This window comes from Lontra canadensis, unplaced genomic scaffold (assembly GCF_010015895.1).
Source record: "Lontra canadensis isolate GAN:19392208 unplaced genomic scaffold, GSC_riverotter_1.0 scaffold50, whole genome shotgun sequence".
In the NCBI taxonomy this organism is placed as follows: domain Eukaryota; kingdom Metazoa; phylum Chordata; class Mammalia; order Carnivora; family Mustelidae; genus Lontra; species Lontra canadensis.
In genome coordinates, this window is record NW_022631044.1 from 13392185 (window position 1) to 13406650 (window position 14466).

At 36.9% G+C, this 14466-nt stretch overlaps 1 protein-coding gene across 4 annotated transcripts in view; it reads right to left on the reverse strand.

Annotated features, from left to right (window-relative positions):
• The window catches only part of VRK2 (VRK serine/threonine kinase 2), a 117429-nt gene that overhangs the window by 20439 nt on the left and 82524 nt on the right, over positions 1-14466 (reverse strand). For 3 of the 4 annotated variants that reach the window (XM_032873877.1, XM_032873878.1, XM_032873879.1), the window contains exons 9-10: positions 5704-5824; positions 3356-3414 (exon numbers count right to left, since the gene is read on the reverse strand). In XM_032873877.1, coding sequence (XP_032729768.1) covers positions 3356-3414; positions 5704-5824 — 180 coding nt within the window. Of the gene's footprint in view, positions 1-3355; positions 3415-5689; positions 5825-14466 lie in introns of all 4 variants that reach the window. The other variant, XM_032873880.1, reaches the window with a different exon arrangement.

Consider the following 14466-nt stretch of genomic DNA (forward strand, 5'->3'; position numbering starts at 1 on the left):
GCAGAAGGAGGAGATATTGCTACTTTTTTCTTTCTAATGTAATCTCTTCCTTAGAACTACATAGCAATCCCCCCCCCACAAAATATGAATGAACTCTTAAACACAAATAGAATTAGTGACCCAAATTTATAAACATTGCTGCCTTAAATGTAGTTTTGCATTTTTCAGGTGGAGATTCAATCTAAATTCAAGATGAAAGTATATGACGATACTGTATACTTCTTAAAATCTAGCATGTTTTCCTTTCTTGCAGAGATGTTTAGATACTCCACAAACTAGTTTTTATAAGCTTTCCCGTTCAAAAACTTATCACTCACACAGACATAAGTACCTCTTACTTTCTCACTAAATTGCTATATCCCCATGGCTGGGAAAATCTGGGAAGTTTTGTGGGTTGGCAGGAGTGACTTCCTAATCCTTCCCTTCCCCTCCGGGCCCATCTCCATTCAAAAGGGAATGGCAGACACTGGCTTTCACCCCCTATAGGGGAAAAATTCCAAAAGGAACAGTCACCATCCCTTCCTCTTACCAAAGTCAGAGTGACCATTTCATACCCATTACCCACAGCCATGTTCGAGGACCATAAGGCTACTGTGGCTAAAATGAGAACTCTTGGCTCCAGGGTTTTTGTCTTTAGTTTCTTGGTTTTTGTTTGTTTTTCCTTTTCTTCTGGATACGGTAGCAATTATGCAACCTAACTTTCTTCCTTCTCTAATGTTGTAAGGTGTATCACATTCTGTTATGTAACATTCGATCAACCACATCTTTGTTAACTAGTAAATGGTATGGCTTCATCACATTTGTAACTCCTGTTTCCAGAAGCCCATTGCAGGCATCTGATTCCTGAAGGGATGATCAAAAAGAAAAAAAGATTACATTACATTTACTACCATTTTCATGTAAATATTCTGTTGTTCTTTGGCCCTTTTGAGATGGGTAAACCAACTTTGGTATATGTTATCACAATTCTTTTAACCAAAATATCCCAATGGAGAAGAGAGCTGAACACTGTGGGAGAATTTTCGCAGGTCATGGTTAGAAGACGATGCAAGATTCCTGGCGCTCTCCCAGCTGAAGACAGCTGTGCTGCCAAGTCTTCTTGGGTCCGGGGCTTGGAAAAATGAGGTGAGGTAGGAAAGGGAGAAAAAGAAAAGCCACTTCTTATAAATTCGTTATTATCAATCCAAAGCTTGGACTACTGTGATGTATTACTGCTTTAAATGTTAGCCTTCCAAGATCTGGATTTATTATATTAAGTATACTTTTTAATTTACTGGCATATTTCTGGAGCTATAAAACAAAATGCTTTGAGTAGTATGAAATTATGATATTCTCGAATCATCTGCTTTTAAGCTAATGAAATACTAAGTATCATTACTATCACCTCAGGAGACAGAAACCTATGCAACTATTCCTATTACACGAGTTGGACATGCATATTGGAAACTTTTTGGTGGTTTTATTTCATCAACTGCTTTAGTAATAAACCTTTTTACACATTGGATTATCATGCTTGCAGTACCCACTCCTAAGTACAACCAAGAGATCTTCAGATAATACTAAAGTTTCAATGTTCTGTGCTATAGAAATAGAAATCTGCATTTTATAAAATAATAGGATGGACCCAAATAAATGGTTGGTACTGAAAATGGAGAACCTGGCCTTCCTGTCATCTCTCGTTGTCGCTCGAATCTTCTTATCTCCAGTAATAGAAGGGTCCCAGAATATACACAGGCCCACAAGCATTTATCTTGTGCAACCCAGGGCATCAGGGCTTTCTTTTCTATTACTGAGCTGAACAGTTAGTTACCTTCTGTGCAAGAGGGGCAGAAAAGGTAAGGGAGATACACAGAGAAAACTTTCTTTGACATCTCTCATTTCTCCTTTTTGCTGTCCTATTGAGTAAAACATAAGCTGTATAACTTAGTCCAAATGCCAATAGGCATATTAGCCAAAAAGCAATACTGGCATTTGGACCAAGTTACTCAGAGCAGTTACAGAAACGGAAAGTTTTCTCATTCCCAACCCACCCCTCCACCCAAGGAGAACTCCTCCTCTGTCAGAAGAGGGACTACAGAAGCTGGGAAGCTGGAGGCTCACACTGGGGCAAGCTCAGGACTTGGAGGACAGAGGTGGAAAAGCAGAACTGCTTTGTTCCTCTTTCGTTTCCCATGGAAATGAACATTTTGGTTTCTTGTCAAAGAAAGGCTATAAATATAAGTTCAAGACGATTTAACTCTACATTTAAACTCTCAGATGGAAACTGATGCTATTTGACCTTATCTAGAGGGTCAGTGTACACATTCACTTTCATAAGTCAGCTAAAAGCTAACTTTGAGATTGCCCAATATAGAGAAAACGAGATTCATTCTGCTTATCTGTCTCTGAGAAAAAGTGAGCCTGACAGCAGAAGCTGCCTCTTTTCTATAAGACAATCGAACTCATTTATTAAATTGGTGAACAATGTGCCATGCATGCATATGCAAACGACAGGCACTTATGAACTGACTTACTATTTTTACTGATAATACTGTCAATTAAAGAATTCCAAAACGATCCATACTAACTTGAAAGAGAAAACCATTTAATGAAACATACCTTCAAATCCCAAGGTTATATGACTTTGCCAATTCAAAATTTTTTTTGCTGGCTGTTCAGACTACGACCAGGTTTAAACAGCATTCAAGTGTTCAATGATTTGGTTTTTTTAAATTACTGACTTAAAGTAGTCCTTCCTTAGATCAACTTTATCTCTTTCAACAATATACAAAGGGACAAAACCAGAATGTCAACTCTAAAAGGCACTAGATACAGTTGATGATTAAACGGAGAAGTGAGTTGGGAGAAATCAGAGGGGGAGACAAACCATGAGAGACTGTGGACTCTGAGAAACAAACTGAGGGTTTTGGAGGGGCGGGGGTGGGGGGTTGGGTGAGCCTGGTGGTGGGTATTAAGGAGGGCGCGTATTGCATGGAGCACTGGGTGTGGTGCATAAACAATGAATGCTGGAACACTGAAAAGAAATAAAACGGAAAAACAAAAACCCAAAAAACCTGTGTAGGATTCCTCTCTCCCTGCCTCTCCCCCACCCCCGGCCCCATGCCCAATGTAGTCAGCAAAGCCTAGAAGGCTGCCTAAATATTTTCTTGTAGCCTTCATGTGTTCTAATGTCAGGAGAGGATCTAAACGTTCTCTTCTCAGGCAATTTATCTGTAACCCAGTGTACAGAGTTTCCTCCCACCCCCGTGGGAAAGGGAGTGGGTGGAATAAGCAAAAACTGTAAAACAAGACTGACAAATGTAGAAATGTGGTGACCACTAAATCATATAGGAGAAGGTGGTAGCATTTGACTTACGGCAGCGGCTTCCGGAAGGAGCCCATTTAAGCACTGATTCAGGAAGCTCATCCAATAGACTAAAACAAAAGAGAGTAAGAGTCAATGAATTTGTTTAAGATCCTGTGATTCCCACTGTCTTGATTAGAAAACAAAACTCAAGTTCTGTGTTGGTGGGTCGCCTGTATTGTCATGCCTTTCAATATTTTTTTTTTTTTCACACACCTGGAAGGGGAAAGAGGGTAAGTGGAGGTGGGGGCGATCCTTCAATTCTCATTGACCAGTTTTATATCAATTAGCTAGAAAGTGAATGTAGATTTATAGTATAAATGCTTTCACTCAAAGTCTGGACATGCAGAAATGTAGAAGCAGGGAAATCTATCATGATTTTTTTTTTCTTAAAAACAAGAAAAAATACATAGGAAAATTGTATCAGGATTTTCAGGAGATTCTTCCTCAGGTACTTATCCTTGGGGAGGGGCAAATTATTTAATTATTTATGTATACTGTTCTCCATTGGGCAGAGTTTTATGCTATTCTATGATTCAGTGGGTTAACAAGTAATATTCAAACCACAAAACAAACAAGAAAATCATTATGTTAATCCCTTCTAGTGCTTTAGATGAAACAGGCACAGTTCTATTAATTTGCCTCAGCCACCAGTATATAAACATGCAACTAAAATTATTGATAGGAGTGTCTGACTGACAAACTCGGGCACAGGCAGAATTGCAACAATAAATGCACTGATCTGGTGTTCACCCCATGTCAGGAAAATAAAGGGCATGAAGGAAATACAGTATCACGGCCGTATACGCAAGCAGGCCCTTACAAGGAAATTCAGAGTGCACCTTCTTAGAAGGTGAATGACTTAACGATTATACATTATTTACTAGCCGAAGTTTAAAAATGTCTATAGTTTACCTTAATTATAAACTTCACTATATATTAGCTTTATTGCTTAACAGATTTATATTAATCAAATCAAAATGAAGATATTAATGTAAGGGTGCCCAAAATATAAATGAAGTTATGTTTATTAGCATTATATTTTATTATTTTGCATGATACCCTATTATCATATTTGAATATACACAGGTAGGCATATTCTTTAGCTATCAACAATGAATGCATCTATATGTGTATACGGATAAAAGACTAAAACAAATCACAGTTGTCTTATTAAAAGAGAAAAATACATAAAATCATCAGAGTTAAAATGCAAGTCTTTAAATATAGCACATTATTCAAATCAGGTGAACTGAGGTGAAAAACTGGATACTGAGATTGTTTATATATGCCCATTACTGTGCTTTGATTTGACCCATATATTGAAAAATGTTGGTTAATACGGGGACATTAATCACTTCAGTAAATAACTGATTAGACGGTTCTAATATTGACTTATATAAATGTGTTTGTTTGGGGCAAGGGGCTGGGATGATCAAGATTCCAAGCGGAGAAATACTTCATATACTATGCCAGTGTATACAAATGTAAACTGTACTACTCCGCATCTGCAGGCTAGGCCCTCTGTGTTAAGAACTGAGAGCACACTGAATTTGAAGACTGCTTTCTATAGATCAGCTCCCCCTTTTGTAAATTTCTGTTGTGACTCACCTTACTTCAAACACAGCTGCCTTTTCCAATCGCAGTATTGTATCTGCGGACAACCACTGTTGAGCCTATCTTAGTATATAATGAAAACTGGCTATTCTGGGCTGCCTGTGATTGCTTTCCTGTAGGCCTTATCAGTGAGAAATTAGCAAAATAGTAACATAATCTGTTCTCAGTCTGACCTAGTTCTCATGCTAACACATTCTAGGTGATAAAAATTGAATGTGGAATATTAAAAGCGTTTATGTGGCTGCAACATTATCTCTAATAGGAACACCTCCTGTAAAAGTTTTGTTTCTTCCTTAAGAAACAAAACACACTCCCTCCAAGACACAGAATTAAAAGGTAAGTTGCTCTCACTTGAAAAATATAAGCCCTCTCTGTCCCGCCTCACTGTCGCTTTCCACAGTTAATACCAATCATACCCAACGCAGACTATCTCCACGTACTTGTACAACGCTGATTTGAAACGACTCTTCCTTGAAAACGCCACCACCCAGAATTTAGCTCTGGAAAACATCACGTAAAAGAACAAACACTTCACTTGACATTCCACGTCACAGTGCGCGTGCAGGTGACCTCACAGGTGCTACCTTAACTGATGTGAAGTTGGTCAGGTGTTTGGTCTTTAAAAAATGTTTTTCAGATTTTAGAAATTTGCTTTATCATACTGGGCCAATGGCTAGTAATGCCCTTGAATGTGTCCCTTCCGAGCCCCTGCCCTCCAGGCTGGAATACCTACAAATGCGTACTTTGTTTTAGCAGTTTGCACGGCCACAGGGTCCCGCAGGCTCCGCTCCCAGGGCAGCCCCCCACAGGACCAGCGCAGCAGGCAGTAGCCGAGGGTCTCGAGGTCACTCCTTCTGGACAGGGCTGGAGGGGGAGGAAGCACGGAGAGAGAAACAGGAGGGACAAGCAAGTTTTGAGACCTAGAGAAATCGCCAAATGAACTACCGCTGATGAAATATGAAAAAGCCAAATGGGCAAACGTGTTTTGTTTGTTCAGCTGGATGAAAACTTAGATGCCTGGGCTTTTGGCCGCAGTCCACAGACAGGCAGTGACTTGTGGCTGTTGAAAGTAAGGGTCAGTTTCCTCGCCTCCTCCAACTTCATCCTTCCTTCGTCTGGCCTGTCACATGAACTTGATCTCCATGGCCTCTGACATGATCCAGACAACCCATAACCTGGCACCAACACTTTCTCAAAGAGCCAAGCAGTAAAACAAAGAAATAAATGTCTGCGGCTAAATTGCTAACATATGTTCCAGGAAGTCCATGGGGTCTGCACTGGTCACGCGGAGACCCTCAGAGTGCAGACTAAACACTGATGGCCTTTCCTGCTCCACTCCCGCGAGGAGCACTGAAAGCTGGAAGAATATGACAAAACTGCCATCTAGTGTGCAGGATGGAAACACAGGTCTGCCTCAAGATTCTGCAATTAAATGGGAAGTACGGGATAAAAAAAAGCCTACTGTTTTTTAGGCACAGCGTTCTTAAAATTTTAACCAATATTTTTAGATATAAACAGTGCTAAGCTGAAATTCTGGTCAAATAGCCTGAACAGAAAAATGTAACCGCAAGGTGATGGTGTGCAGGGGTGGCTGGACATAGATCTGGAAGCCACACAGAATTCAAAATAGGATGGCTTTTCATCAAAAAATACAGAAGAACATTTTCAGGCCACTGTAGATGCCATTTATATCAGACTATTAAGTGCTATAGACTAATTTTATCATGCTTCTTGTGTTTTTTCAAGGTGTCTTATTTGAAAAGATAGTGGAATCTAATGTAAAAGTCAAAATAGAACAACTATTATTGGAATAACAATTAAAGCATTAACGAGATCCCACCAAATGAACTCATTTTTTAATAACCATTCCAAATTGTTCTAAAACAATAGGCCGGTATTTACATTTCTGCCCTTACTTAAATGTTTGTCCATCTGTGGGGGGATATAAAATCGTCTAAGTGCAACGTGTGGCTATTAAACCCGCTGTAAACACGTATCCTATTTTATTATCTTTCATTAAATAAACTCTGAAAAGTCTCTCCTTAAACTTAGTTTTTAATTTAAAAAGTCACCTACAAAGATGCGAGCACATCGTAACTACTTCTGGTTACCACACATGAGTTATTATAAAAGCAGAAGACAAGATTAGCCGTTCCACAGAGTCTGTCCTAACTGCTATTAGAGTGTTGGATTATTAAAGGCCCTTCAATCTAGCAGAATGCTATAGTCCCAGGGGCCCCGTCTGCTTTCCTCACAAGCTTCGACAATGTCCTAATGCAAGACTTGGCTCTCCTATTAAAATAAAAACACAATCTCTACCATGCTGTTTGGTCCTGATTTCTTCAGTAATAAATCTCCCCCTAATAATGGAACGGCTCCACTTGCACAGATGTGTGCACAAGTTCCTTTTCGATTATGGCAATTCCTGATTGCCACCACTTAAAAATTCACATCCTCTAATTTTCAAAAAAAAAAACCCAACATATTCTGGCACCTGTTTGGATGACATAGGCTACACATAAGAGATTCTTTGAGGAAAAATAATCAGAATTAAAATGGAATAAACTTTTCCAGTCACTTCCCCCCTCCTCCAACGAAGGGATGAATGGATATGAAGCTGTAAGTAATGTCGAGTCATTTGGACTTCTGAAGCCAATCTTTCATAAACTGGTCTTCATCTGAAATAGCCCGTTGAGAGTTAACTTTACTTCACTATTATAGTTTGGTCTTATCTAATTAATATATATTATCACATTTTTCAACCTTTATTTTCTTTTATTGCCCACATATATTGATAACTATGGTTAGGTAAATGTTTTACTACTATTTCCACTAAAATACATGTAATGCTAGGAAAAAAAAAAATCCTACAGTCACTCTTTCCCACCATTAAAGAGAGACCACTCCCTGAAATTCCCTCCCAGAGAAACAAATTGCAAAGTTCTCTGTGTTTTAATGATGTTCAAATCCAAGACTCTACCAATGATTTAGTCTTCTTTCTATCTACTGTACAGAGAAGTCATCTTAATTCCTGTTAAACTAATTAAAAATAAATATTCTAGATGGCAATATTAGCATCTACGTTTATGTGTAATTAACACAATGAATTGATCATATACCTTTAATTGACTTTAAAGTACATCCTCAAGACATAGATGATATGACAAAAGGATAATAATCATAAAGCCAGGAATTGGGTTTTTGGATATGTATTATACTAGTCTATTATTTCCTGTGCATTTGAAAAAAATTAAATAAAATGGTGAAAATAAAAAAATAAGGATATTTGAAGAGAATGATTAATATAGAGCTATAAAAATCCTTTTACTTTGGAACTTGAAATATATTATTAACTATTTTGTTTCTGTAGAATTTGATCTCTGTGTAATTTATTATAATACATAAAGTTCTTCAGTTCAATTTGATAATTAATGTAATCATTAACAGTAGTATATTTTCACATAGATTTCCTAAAAAAAAAAATTAAACTCTTACTTATGATGGTACTGCTTAGAAATGTAGCATGATTTAGTTATTAATACTTTTCCCCTACACTCCCTTGTTAGTTTTAAAACATAATTTAGCATCTAGCTTTTATTTAGCTTATTAATGTGGAGCAAAGCAAATGACTCTTCACTGAAAGCCTGTTGTGTTCTCCATTGTTTAACAATTTCTAAATTACAAAGTACTGTCAAGAGACACAAGAGTTAAAAAAAAAAAAAAAAGGCATGGGTGGGGACTTGAATTCTATCTCATTAGAAACCAGATTCCAGGAACAGAGGATACTAGAATGCTTAATTAAAATAAAAACAACTGACATGATTTATGGATCTGCTACTGTGCCAGACGCTTTAACTGCTTTTATATTATTTCATTTAATCATTCTAACAATAATATAAAGTACTATTTAAGCCTGTTGATAAATAAGAAAATAGAAGCTCAGAGAAGTTAAGCAACTTGTTTAGAATCACGAAGCAAAAACTGACAGAGCTCTGCATTGTAATCCAGATCTCCATCTAACAATTACTTTGCCTCTCCCCTTAGTTTTAACACCATTCAAACTGCATTACAGAAACTACTTGTATAGTTAGGGGAGTATCTGAGGCAGGAATTTTAACTTAACACACACCAAAAGACATATGGTTGTTTGGCAGGGAATAACCAAGGTCTGAGGTGCAGCACTAACAAGACTATCCATGCAACTATCCTTTCACCACACAGTTTCTTTCACAATGTTTCATTCTGGGCCGCCTGGGTGGCTCAGCCAGTTAAGTGTCTGCCTTCCGCTCAGGTCATGATCCCAGGGTCCCGGGATCCAGTCCCACATGGGGCTCCCTGCTCAGTGGGGAGCCTGCTTCTCCCCTGCCTGCCACTTCCGCTGCTTGTGCGCTAACAAATACATAAACAAATAAAATCTTAAAACAAAACAAAACAAACAAAAAAAAAACCTTATTTCATTCTGATAAAGAAGGGTGTCTGGTTAAAACATGACTATCCAGTGTTCGGATGGTCCTTCTCAGCTAGTCAGAGAACAAGAGAAGCTAACTGAGAGAATGGGTCTTTATTCTAAAGACAAACTGGAGTAAACATATCTGGGGCCAGGTCACAAATGGAATGCAACAGAAACTGGGGGGAGAAGAAAGCATAAGGGTTAATCCCAAAATGGATCCGATTATTTGCCTAAAGTGTTTTCTGTTTAGTTTTATTTTTATACAGAGTAATATGAAGGATGAAGGAAAACAGGATTTGGTAGGAAATAATACAGTGAACTTGAAAACTTCTGCCTGAAGGAGACAGGACTGGAATGCTCGAAATACTAGTTTATACGCCCCAAAATGACCTAAGAAAGGAGAAAACATCTGAATAAGATGCTCATCTGAAGAAGTGAATGGTGACTATGTGCAGAACAATTTACTCTTCCATTCCCAACTAATAATCTATGTTACTATATTTTGTGACTTAAGATGTATAAAGAGCTGAAAAATTTCACGGTGGCCACGATTTATTGCACTTTCAAAAAGGATATTAGGAAAACAGAATGCAATATGTCACATTTCAAATAAAACATTAAACTCAAGTCTCTCTTATTCTTTTAGTACCTTTAAAATTTTAAAACTTAGTTGTTCTCTTTTTTAATTAAACACTATTGTGTGAGGCTTAGGTAAAGTTATTCAACAGAGCAAAGGTGTTTTTGTTTTGTCTTGTTTTGTTTACTTTTACTTTTATGTACCCATTCCTGCCCTCCCCTCCCCCCACCATCTCCCCTCTGGTAACCATCAGTTTGTTCTCTAGAGTTAAGTCTGTTTCTTGGTTTGCCTCTCTTTCTGGTTTTTTGTTTTTTGTTTTTTTCCTTTGCTTGTTTATTTTGTTTCTTAAATTCCACAAAGGTATCTTACATTTGGCCAATGTGTATTATTATCTCAACCGAATAGTTCAAGACCTATATTAAGGCTTTAAAAGTCATGGCTGAATGTCAAAATTGGGTTATGCCATGTAGAATGAATAGTGTCTTCATTATTTTTTATTTATAATCAACCAAGGACTATTTTTAGCAGTAAATTTGCCTAAAAATAGAAATCAATGGTTTGCTTTCTGACTACTAACAGGATCCGAGTTTGATCGTTTACCTTAATATCATAATTGAAAAATGGGTTCCCTTTTTTGAATTATTGTTTGAGGAGATAAATATTGTGTAAACTACATCATTTCCTCAAGTTTGGTAACATGAAAATACACTCTCAGTTTATTTCACATATATTTTGTAAGCTGGAGTGCTAGATTAGAGTGAAAGGGAACTGTGCAAAAAATAACACAAGCCTTGGATTTCATCTACCGTAGCAATTGGCAAAAAAAAAAAAAAAAAGTATATATCTCTTTCCTTGATACTGAATATATTACACAAACAAATGGACATTTAAAATGCAATTTAGATATCATATTTTATGGTCATCAATGATGTCAAATTAAAACAGGTATTATACACTCAATGCAGAGGTCTGAAGTATTTAAAAAAGCTCAATATGTTAAATGCAGCATATCTCTAGAGAAATTAGGTATTGACTGCATGCCTCAGTGAGTAGAAAAATCTACAAAAATCCATACCACACATTGATCCAAATATTGCTTTTTAACATTACTAAGAATGTAACAAATTTTAAAATAGTACATTTGACACAGATATAATTCTCTTTAATTATCAGGCAACAAGCCCAAAATATGTCAATGTTTATACACGTTAGTTTTTATGAAGAAGAAAAAATTAATAACAGAAGAGATAGATAAACTGAATGTATATTACTCTAATTTTACACTAAATGAAGCATTTCAGCCACTCAGAAAATACCTCTAGGTCATACAAGAGAATTGAGTCTGGAAGAATAACTTCAATTTTGAAAAGGCAAACAGTCCCGCGGACGGTCGTTCCCCCATCCGGCCGTCTCTATCTCTAGTCATACATTTTGGTTTGTAATGATACAAGCTGCCTTCCTTTTACATAAAGTTGAACTAGAAAATGCTAAGGGAGACTGGTGATTGGTACCTTATACAACTCCTTCATTAGAAAAACCCAACTAAGCCACGGAAGAATGAGAGCTGGCTCTGGTTTCTGAGTAACACACTACGGCAAGTAGGAGAGACGTGATCAGGTCAATGGTCTCCGTTAAGTGGCTAATTCCTAAGTCAGTCTTCCAATGAGTCTTAAATATTTCCCTGGGCCTGACCTGACATATAGCAACTGTGTTGACAACTGGAGGTTCTATTTCCTAGAGATAACTTGTTTTGCTCTTTATGTTTTCCTTCGCATTATCTTTCTCAGTATTTATTTGATCTCCCAGCTGGACTGCTATAGAAAAGATTTTTCTGAGATTAAACTACATAGTGACTGTGCTGAAAGTAAACACGTGAATATTTATGAATCTGACCTTCTACATTTAACTACAGGATTTATGGTCCTGTTTATTCTGGTGTCTAGATATGACTAAATGATTATTTCATTTCTAATAAATTCCTAAAGTAAAATGTTTTATTTTGGAAAGTTAAATGCAAAACACTAGGAATGAATGGTATTCAAACATTTGAGGATATCAAACCCTTCACTTTATATATCAGACTGAAACTGCATATCAAAACTTCAGCAAAGATATTTATATGTATTTATGTATGTATGTGTGTTTATGTGCATGCATGTATGTACGTATGCGTATATAGTGGACCCTTGAAAACATGAATTTGAATTGCCTGGGTCCACTTATATGCAGATTTTTTTTTTTACAGTACTGTAAATGTATTTTCTCTTCCTTATGATTTTCTTAGTAACATTTTCTTTCTCTAGCTTACTTTATTGTAAGAATACAGTATGTTATACATATAACGGAAAAAAACATGTGCTGGGTGCCTGGGTGGCTCAGTTGGTTACGCATCAGCGGGCAGCCCGCTTCTCTCTCCCCCTCTGCCTGCAGCTCCCCTGCTTGTGTGCTCTGTCAAATGAGTAAATAAAATCTTTAAAAAAAAAATGTGTTAATTGGCTGTTATCTGGTAAGGCTTCTGGTTATCAGTAGGCTATCAGTGGTTAAGTTTTGGGAGAGTCAAAAGTTATACATGGGTTTTTAACTGCATGGGGAATCAGTACCCCAACCCTGTGTTCTTCAAGGTTAACTGTATACATATGTATATCTATGTAGACATGTATATCTACATATTGGTCTAAGTAGATAGAAATATACCTAAAAGTTTAGTGTAAATTCTATTTTAAATGAAGTAAGGGAATCTACTTTTTTTTTTTTTTAAGATTTTATTTATTTATTTGACAGACAGAGATCATAAGTAGACAGAGAGGCAGGCAGAGAGAGAGGAGAAAGCAGGCTCCCTGCTGAGCAGAAAGCCCGATGCGATGCGGGGCTCAATCCCAGGACCCTGAAGGCAGAGGCTTTAACCCACTGAGCCACCCAGGTGCCCGGGAATCTACTTTTTATAAGAATCTTGTGAAACCTCGATAAAAATGAATTATTCACTCCAGCATACAACTTTCTAGCAGATACCAAAAATATGTAATATAGGCACTTCCCTGAACAGTCCTCCCAGCGAAGTAATACCATCTTTCTACCATCATTCTCAGTTCAGTTTTCTCCTCAGAGACCTAGCGTGGTGAAATCTACCCAACTCATCAACATGTGTTATTATTTAGGGAGGAAAAAAACTTAAATGGACTCCAGAATAAAAAACGGTTTAAATCGTTCATGAAGGCAGCACAATGAAAACACTGCCCTGAACAATGTAATGACTGTAGAGGACGTTTAGAATTACCATAGTCCAAACACTGATTCAACTAACATGTAACAATTCTACTTCCCATTCTGCAATCACAGTTGTTTCTTAGCACTTATAATAGTTAATATCAGAGAGCATCAGTATGAGAGCTATCAGTTATAGTAATAAGGAGCCCAACCATAAGTAAATATCATTTAACATGCCTGGGCCAATGCTTAAGAATCTGTATGATGAATTTCCAGTTATACTGCTATGAAAAAAGTATTTCTGGGTTTGTGCAAAGTCTTCCATACTAATAGATCTGGCAAAAATGAGGAACAAAATTCACTCGGAGTGAAAGAACTTTAAACTGAAAAACATGTATCAGTAAGCATTCAACTCTTACATTTCTTAATTAAAGCTATGTCCCATTTATATCTTTAAATGCTCACTGACTCATTAACAATGTAAATGGTGAAAAATTATACAATATTACTAAATTTCTTATGATCATTACTTTTCTAACTCTCTTATCCTTGGAAAAAAAAAAATGTAGTGGTTCCCATTACTTTGATCAGGAATATAAAGAGTAATCTCCACTTCAGGAAATTTAACCTATGATTCTTCCCGGAAGGAAGGTATGCAACTGACACACCTGTTTCACTTTTTCACTGGCTTACCTTACACTAGTGTGGGTTTTAACTGCTCTGGAAGATGATCAAGACCCCCCACATTATATGGCCGATGGTTCTTTTAATAGAAAAGGCAGTAATATACAGTTGTTTGCACCAACTAAAGCTCATCAGAAAGTATCAGTTTAGGGTAACAGTTCAACAGCCATTAACAAGTGAAAATGTGTAATTACCTTTTAGTGACACGGGGTCCTTTCGAAGCTGTTTTTAAATTATTTTTATGGTTTAGCATATTTGAAAATACTTGTATAAATAAAGTTTACAAAGAATATAATTTTGAAAGGCAAACTTTTTCAATAATCACCATTTTTTTTACTAGCATAACATTAGAATTGACTTTTTGTCTTGCTGACAGAGCAACTAAGAAAGTACAGTTGCATTGACCATATTGATTGTGAACAAAGCAACCATCAGTGGGACTCTGCACCATATATTTTCAATATTGACCTCCCACTTCCTTTTCCATGGCTTTCTGGGTCGGCTATTGGATTTGGACTGCAGTGTAATAAACAGCTAAGGTTTAATTAATGGTAAATGAATACAAGACATAGGTTATGACTTTAACTAATT